The sequence below is a fragment of the Salvelinus sp. IW2-2015 genome, unplaced genomic scaffold, assembly GCF_002910315.2.
Source record: "Salvelinus sp. IW2-2015 unplaced genomic scaffold, ASM291031v2 Un_scaffold4576, whole genome shotgun sequence".
NCBI classification, from domain to species: domain Eukaryota; kingdom Metazoa; phylum Chordata; class Actinopteri; order Salmoniformes; family Salmonidae; genus Salvelinus; species Salvelinus sp. IW2-2015.
In genome coordinates, this window is record NW_019945846.1 from 6,587 (window position 1) to 15,206 (window position 8,620).

Consider the following 8,620-nt stretch of genomic DNA (forward strand, 5'->3'; position numbering starts at 1 on the left):
CGATACACCACGGGGCACAAACACCCGAGGGCCACAGCGGGTCTAAGGAAACGAATAAAGACAATTTAAAATTCTTTTGTTCTTCCATGCACAATGAACACAAAAACGGTGCCTTGCCCTGACCTCCATACGAACCCTTAGGCTGTCTATGAAAAACTAATCTGTTCAACCCGTGCCCATCGCCTGACCTCCAAAGAAAATAAACAATAAGCCCATCGCTGAAGGGGCCCCTGCATAAAACTGACATCATCTGAACCTTGTAAATACCAAATCCAACACAATTGCGCGCGAGCCCTGAACCTGGATCAAAAATTATGCTGAGCCTAGGTATGACCAGGTTCTCACCCACAAAAAGGACACACAACCCGTTATCGCCCGAGATGACGCACACATGATTGGCTGGCAGCATAAATGGAACCTCGAGAGACCGCAACCTCTCTACTCATTTCGCCGAGCGCACTCCAGCACCTAACTACAGAGATTGGTACTCCCAACCACAACAAACACCCTCCTCCACTAGCACACGGCTTCGGAGCCGATGCTAAAGACCCTTCAGCCCTGAGACCATTAGCGTAAATGTCTAACCAAACGCCAATCCTCGAAGGTCTAAACCCAATGTTTTATAAACTCCTCTCCTCCACCAATATCTACTCAACCTAAATAAACACCGTCGCCCAAAACCATCGTATAAATCCTCCCCATGCAACTCTCATGGCAGGAAGCGAGGCTTCCGCCTAGAAAGTCACTAAGAATCCAGAAGAACACCTACTCGCAGGAAACCAAGACCGAAAGAACAACAACCCTCGCGTCTCCCGGGAACCAATCATAACACCCATCCTCGCCCAAAAACTACCACAGCAGCAAACCACACTCCGTCCCCGCAACCTACAAGCACGAAAAACACTAGGAGACCCTCCGCCAAGACCAAGCAAACCCTCCACTCCCCAGAACCTCTGAGGCGAGACCAACCCCTCCTTTACACACACGACCCAGCACGTCTAGAACGAAGCCAACTACATTTTCAAGATATTACACGTTCTCCTCTCAACTATATCGCCACAGCAGCACATCGCATACCTCGCGTCCCAGACGCAGCATTAAGAACCCCCCCCAAAGCAACATGCTAGAAACACCACCTTGTGCCGCAGACCTATGACGATACAATACGTCCACCTGCCAGGATTCATGCAGACCAGCGAGACACCGTTCCCAGACCGCGAGAACACACCTTCCAACGTACAAGTCGAAAACACGTCCTGCCGAATACCTAGACTAGTATAACCACCCTCTGCCAAAGACCCTTTACCTAGCTATCCGGCCCAAGCAGTAGCTTGCTGCCTCACCTAGCTAAACGATTAACCCCCACCGCCGTATGAGTTACACACCACATGACAATAGCTTCACCAGCCACACCCCAATCCAGCTGAGACCACCCCAAACAAACCTGCCTCCTCTATATAGCCCCCCCATAGCAACCCTATGCCCTCTCCCCCGTCCCCCCCCCCCCTCCATCCCCGTCCCGCGCAAGCGACCTCAACATACAACAGAACCAGCTAGCAGACACTTTGAACACAAATCGTTTACTATCTCTCTGGAATAAATCAGAGTCATCGCCTTTTGCCTAAAGCAGCAGGAACCCAGCTTCATCAAATATAGCAGAAATAAACATTCTCCTAACAAGAAAACCTTGATTAGAGAACGACCCACTGTGCCCTCTTAGGTTACAGAGAGGCGGAGTCCCAGCACCAAACGACCAGGTGTGAACCGGGTTAAGAGAAACGGGACCACTTGTTTCCCGCTTAGTTACAAAGCTGATCCATCACCAAACACCAGGGGTAGAGAACAGACCCAGTGCCCAGACAGAGAGTGGATCCCATGCACCAAACTACCATGGAACAGGGGAGAGACGCAGGGGGAGCTGAAGTGTTATTGAGAAACTACACACTCTAATCTCTCTCGTCCTTCCGCCGCCGGGTGGGAAAGAGATAGAGGTGAAGGCTGCGGCCCATACCCAAGAGCAGACCCCCGAGTGCGCGCCCGCACACCTGGGAGGGGGAAGGGGACGACCAGCTCTCTGTAACCTAAGGACAACCAGGGGCGGGCTCCTCTAACCAACCCACCGTAGTTGGGGAGACGACAACTTCTCGGAACCGAGCAGCAACCAGGGCCGCCCCGATTAACCAGTGCACACCGGGAGTGTGAATGGGACACCAGCGTCGACCGAGAGGGCAACCAGGGCGGGCCGCGAACCGGCGAGGATGGACAAGGGCATAAGCTGGAGAGCCGGAGAAGGCGGGGGCCGGCGAGCCAAAGCAGAGACCGCGCCGGGAATGCCAGAAGAAGATTAAACGATGGGGCAGGCGCGCGCACATCCTGACATCCGCGGCAGGAGGGCCTGCCCAACAGGGACGGAGGGGGACGCAGAAGGGCAAGGCCTAAGGGCAGAGAATGAGCCACGGGGGGGGTCTCACTTGGGGGGGGGCGGGGGAAAGCTGGGGCTGGGTAGAGCGCGCGTGGGGGCGCCGGCCAGCCGGGAGGCGGGCGTGAGGGGCGCGGGTCGGGAGGGGCCGCGGTCTGGAGTGGGGCCGCTGGCGATGCGGGTCTGGAAGGGGGGGGTCGGGAGGTGCTCAGGCGGAGGGGCCCGGGTCTGAGGGCCCGGTGGGAGGGGGCGCGCGGGCGGAGGGCGGCGTGCGGGAGGGGCGCGGGCTGGGAGGGCGTCGGGGGCCCGTCGGGGGTGGTGCGCGCTGCGCGTGAGGCGGGCCGGCGGGCCGCGGCTGGGGAGGAATGGCGCCGGGGGGAGAGGCGCCGGGCGGAGGGTCGGGCGGGGAGGCCGCGGGCTGAGGCGGCGGGCTGGGAAGGGCCGGTGGTGGGGCGCCGTGGAGGCTGCTACCAGGGAGGCGTGACGCCGTCAGGGGTCCGCCCAAAAGGTTGGAATTTGGCGCGGTGAAGAGGACCTGGCAAAAACGGCAACAGGAGGGGCCAAGACAGAGGGGAGCACAGTTCCGGAAAGTCGGGGCAGTACCCGAGCAACGGAAATAGGGCAGGGGAAGGGAAAAAACGTGGGGCGGGGGAAACGGAAGAACGAGTCGAGCAGCCCTGGATCAGCCGGGGCCGCAAGGGCGTCCCGTGTAAGTAGAGTGCGGGACCCCGAGCGCGGCCGCGACAACACTCCAACAGTGCCGAGTGGGGCCACCCAGATGTAGACCTCGGAGGGGGAAAATGTGATCCGCTAAGTATGAGCCGGGTAGCAAGAGAACACAATCTCTGCGGTTCGTCAGTGATTGGACAGAAGTACGGAAACGACAGGCGGAGAGAGGTGGCGCTGTGAGGGGGGGCGGTGTGGCGGCCCAGGGGTGGGAGGCCAGGGCGAGGAGGCGGAGGAGGGGCAGTAGGGCCATCGCGCGCGGTCCCCGCCGCCCGGGTAAGAGAGACCCACCCACCGAACAGACCCCACCAGCTCCGACCAGCCCCCGTCAACCTCACACGCAACACACAAGGGGACAACAACACAGAGACCCACCAACCGAACAAACCACCAGCCGACCACCCCCGCTTCACGCCCAGAGCGCGCCGGCAACCCCCCACACAGCGCACGAGAGACACACAAAAGCCAAAGCCGTCAGGACGAACGCAACCAGCAAGGAGAAACAGCCCCAACACAAAAGGCGAAAAACGCGCGCAAACACGAGACCGAGGGGAAGACAGATAGGCCCCACCACAGCAAAGGAACACCACAAACGACCGGAGGGCCACAGCGGTCAAGGGACTGGAGAATGAGTAGCTGCTCCGCTTCCCCAGAGCACAAGGTGCGTCTCCATCCGCCTACCCATGAAAAGACAGTCCACGCGTGGCCACCATACACAGGTAAAATGCAAGCAGTGTTCACCGGACTGCCGTCAAAACCGTAAGGGTCGACCGGCCCACCCCACTCCACCCTGGACCTTGAACAGCGGGTTTATGACCAGCCAGCCTCTACAACGGCAAGCAATCACAACGGGTTGGCAGGACCCCGAAGGACGCAGCCCGCTCCACGGAGCCCCAGCAACCGTCACACAGACAAACACAACAACGACCCCCTCCCAGAACAGCAAGACCCCTCCCGGGACCCCCAGCCACCACCCGCCAGACCAGCGAACCTCCCGACCAGCGAGACCGCGCAGACCAGCGGACCCTCTCCAGACCAGCAGAGCACCCTCCCAGCCACGAGAACCCAACCAGCGAACACTTCCCAGACCAGCGAGACACCCCCCAACCACACGAGACCCCTCCCAGACCAAGCGAGACACCTCCCCAGCCAGCGAAACCACCCGTCCCCAGACCAGCCAGACCCCCCCCAGACCAGCGAGACACCCTCCCAGACCCAGCGAGACACCCGCATCCGAACCGCGGAGCCCAACCAGGGAGACCCCCTCCCCAGACCAGCAAACCCCCGTGCCCAGACCAACAGACACCCCCCAGACCAGCAGACACCACTCCAGACCAGCGCGACCCTGCCTCAACCAGCGAAACAACCCCTCCCAGACCCCAGCAAAACCCCGCCCAAAGGACCTGCGCCGAGAGAACCACGCCAAGACGACTACACCAGACCACAGCGCTTCAACCAGCACACCCCAACCACGCCTGAACCACCCAAACAAACCCGGTGCCCACGCGTAATATAGCCCCCCCAGTAGCAGACCTATGCCCCTCGGCCCCCGTCCCCCCCCCCTGCCCATCCCCTGTCCCGTGCGGCAAACCAACATACAGCAGGACAATGCCAGCTGTGAGCAGAGCACGGGGAACACAAAATCGGTTTCACCTATCCGCCTGGAATATACAAGGTCAAGGGCACTGCTTTGGCCAAAGCAGAACCCAGAACTCAGCAAAGATATCAGAATATAACATTGTCCAGTCCGAAAGAAAACCTGGGAAGAGGAGACGACCCCACTGGGTCCGCCCTAGACAAGAGCGGGTAGTCCCATGTCACCAAACTTACCAGGTGGTGAAACCGGTAAGAGGAGACGACCCACGTGGTGCCCTCTAGGTACAGAAGCGTTGTACCCAGTCCACCAAACGCACCAAGGGGGGTAGAGAGCGAGACAGACCCATCGGTTGTCCGTCTAGGTTACAGAAGCGTGGTGCCCATCACCAAACTACCAGGTGTGAAACAGAAGAGACTCAGGGAGATGCTAATTGATGGAGGGCAGAACTACACACGCTAAGCGCTCCGGCCTCGCCCGCCGTGGTGGGGGGAGGAAGAGGAGAGGGGAATGCGGCGCCAGACCCAAATAGCATGAACCCCCGAGCGACGCTGCCCGGGCACCACCGGGAGGGTGAAGTGACACCAGCGCGCGAACCTGAGAGAACAACCAGGTCGGCTCCGCTGACACCCACCGTGGGAGTTGGGGGACGCGACGACAAGCCGCGTAACCGAGAGCAACCAGGGCCGTCGCGCGAGACCACGGGGGCACACCCGGGGGTGAAGGACGACCAGCTCGCTGGAAACCGTAGAGGCAAACCAGGGTCCGTCCCTGCGAGACCAGGTCGTGGAGAGGACAATGGCAAGGTGCGGAGATCGTCGAAAGTCGGGGCCTGCCTGAGCCAAAGCAGATGCCTCTGACCTGTATGTGGCCAGGAAAAAGAAACGATTGGGCCAAAGGCCGGCTTCACAGCCTGGACAGAGCCTGCCGGCATGGGGATCCTTGCCGCAGGGACAGGACTGGAGTGACGGGGCAAAGGCAGAGTCTGCGATGGGGGGCCAATAGATGACCAGGCTGTGGGGGGCTTCAAGCTGGGGGGGCGGGGGACACTGGGCGGGGAGATCCTCTGGCGGTGGCGCGCGCAGTCGGGAGCTCGGCTGGAGGGCGCGGCGAGGTGGCTCGCTGGCTGAGGGGCCGCGGGCGGAGGGTGCCGTGTCGGAGGGCGTGCGGTTCGGGCAGGGCTCCACTGGCGGGAGGGCCGCGTGTCGGGAGGGGCTCGCGGCGGGAGGGCTCGCGGCGGGAGGGCGGCGGCGTTGGCGGGAGGGGTCGCTGGCTGGGAGGTCCGCGGGTCGGGGAGGTCGCGCGGTCGGGGAGGGGTCTCGCGGGTCTGGCGAGGGGGCCGGGCGGGAGCTGCCGCGGGCTGAGGGCTCGCGGGGCGGAGGGGGGCTCGCTGGCTGGGAGGGGCGCTGGCGGGGAGGCTCGCGGGCGTGAGGTCGTGGCGGGTGCGGGAGGGGTCCGTGGTGGCCCGTAGGGCGGGCTACAGGGGCGACGGCCGTTCAGGCCGTGCCAAAAGTGGATGGCGGCGGGGTAGAGTGACGTGCATAAAAGCTGAGCAAGGCCAGGGGAGGGTGGGCCAGGTAGAAGAGTGGGAGACCAGTTCCGGGAAAGGCTGCTGACCGCGGGAGTGGGTGGCACGGGGAATGAGGTCAGGTGAGCAGGGAGTGAAAAACCACTGGTGCGCGGGGAAAGCGAAGAAGCGGTATCTGCGAGCAGTCCCTGACAGCTGGCGCCCGCAGGTCTGGGGGGCCCGGGGAATTAGTATGCGGGGGACCCGAGGCTGCCTCTCACAACAGCGCCAGACAGTCCGAGTGTGTGGCACCAGAGGAGCCTCGGGGGGGGAAAATGTCGAGCCCGTGAAGGAGACCTGGAGGCAATTGAACACAAGCGCTGGCTGGGGGTCGCAGGGAGGGGGGGGGACAGGAAAGCGATCGGGGAAACGAGCAGGGGCGGAAAGGGCTGGCTGGGAGGGTGTCCGGGGTGGGCTGGTGTCCCAGGGGGCTGGGATGCCAGGGGCGGAGGAGGGGGAGAAGTGGCGGAGGGGGCCAGCGCGCGCGGCCGGCCCTGCCGGGGGGAGAAGATAGACAACACAGGACCCACCAACCTAACAGACCCCACCATCTCCTACCAGCCCTCCTCAGACCTGGACCTCAACACCACAATGGGACAGACAACACAGGACCCACCAACCTAACAGAAGCCACCATCTCCTACCAGCCCCCTGTCAGTTCTCCCGATAGCTCTCCTGTCAACCCCCACACATCCACTGAGAACACACAAAAGCCAGAGATTGTGTTCCTCATTGACTCAAACGGCTAATACATTCAAGAGGATAAACATTTTCCCAAACACAAAGAGGCTAAACTCTGGTGGCCAAACACTAGGCATGTCCTGGAGCTGTTGTGAGAGGACAGACTAGGGTCCCCCAGCCACATCATAATTCACACGGGCACAAACGACCTGAGGGCCACAGCTGTCAAGGGACTGATAGAATAAGCTTCTTCCGCTTTCCCCAGAGCACAAGTGGTTTTCTCCACCCTGCTACCATGAAAATACATTCACCGTGCCACCATACAGCAGGTAAATGCAAGCATTTCACCGGACTGTGCCTCAAAACCTAATGTCTACCTGGCCCACCACTCCACCCTGGACTTGAACAGCTTTTATGACCAGGTCCACCTCTACAACGCAGCAATCACAACTTTTGGCAGGACCCTGAAGGACGTCAGCCTCCACTGTAGCCCCAGCACCTCACACAGGAGCAACACAACAACGGACCCCCTCCCAGACCAGCAAGACCCCTCCCAGACCAGCGAGACACCCTCCCAGACCAGCGAGACCCCCTCCCAGACCAGCGAGACCCCCTCCAGACCAGCGAGACCATCCCTCCCCAATAGCACACCCCACCAGAGACACCCTCCCAGCCCAGCGAAACACACCCCCATGACCAGAACGACCCCGACCACAACCCCCCCAACCACAGCAACCCCCCTCCCACACCACGAGACCCAACCCCCCACCAGCGAAACCACCTCCCAACACGCCAGCCACGACCCCCTCCCACTGACCAAGCGAACACCCTCACCCAGAGCCCAGCAGACACCCTCTCCAACCGATGCAGCCCTCCAGACCAGTAAGACCACCTCCCATGACCAGCAAGACCCCCTCCCAGACCAACGAGACACCCCCCAGACCAGCGAGACACACTCCAGACCAGCGCGACACCTGCTCAGACCAGCGAAACCCCTCCCAGACCAGCCAAGAACCCTCCCCAAAGGACCTGCGCCGAGAGAACCCACGCCAAGAGGATCTACACCAGAACCACCGCTTTCAACCAGCCACACCCCAACCAGCCTGAGACCACCCAAACAAACCCTGCCCATCTAATATAGCCCCCCATAGCAGACCTATGCCCTTCTGCCCCCGTCCCCACCCGCCCCTGCCCAGTCCCCTGTCCCCTGCGGCAAGGACCTCAACATGACAGCAGGACATATGTCCAGGCTGTGAGCAGAGCACTTTGGAACACAAATCGTTTACTATCTCTTCCTGGAATATACAAGGTCAGAGGTCATCTGCCTTTGGCCTAAAGAGCAGGAACCCAGACTTCATCAAAGATATCAGAAATATAGACATTGTCATCCTACAAGAAACCTGGTATAGAGGAGACGGACCCACTGGTTGCCCTCTAGGTTACAGAGAGCTGGTAGTCCCATTCACCAAACTACCAGGTGTGAAACCTGGTATAGAGGAGACGGACCCACTGGTTGCCCTCTAGGTTACAGAGAGCTTGTAGTCCCATCCACCAAACTACCAGGTGGGTGGTATAGAGGAGACAGACCCACTGGTTGTCCTCTAGGTTACAGAGAGCTGGTAGTCCCATTCAC

General features: G+C 60.8%; 1 protein-coding gene across 1 annotated transcript; it reads left to right on the forward strand.

Moving 5' to 3' along the window:
- Positions 1-7,282: 7,282 nt before the first annotated feature.
- Positions 7,283-8,123, forward strand: LOC139026370 (uncharacterized). The gene is made up of 2 exons (XM_070441699.1): positions 7,283-7,316; positions 7,429-8,123. Exons 1-2 carry the CDS (start codon positions 7,283-7,285, stop codon positions 8,121-8,123), a joined length of 729 nt encoding a protein of 242 aa, XP_070297800.1.
- Positions 8,124-8,620: the final 497 nt, after the last annotated feature.

Excerpts from the sequence above, each read along its gene's own strand:
- LOC139026370 (XM_070441699.1), top strand. The coding sequence starts at position 7,283 with ATGAAAATACATTCACCGTGCCACCATACAGCAG. Across the intron at positions 7,317-7,428 it reads ACCGTGCCACCATACAGCAG|CAATCACAACTTTTGGCAGG; the intron begins GTAAATGCAAGC and ends TCTACAACGCAG.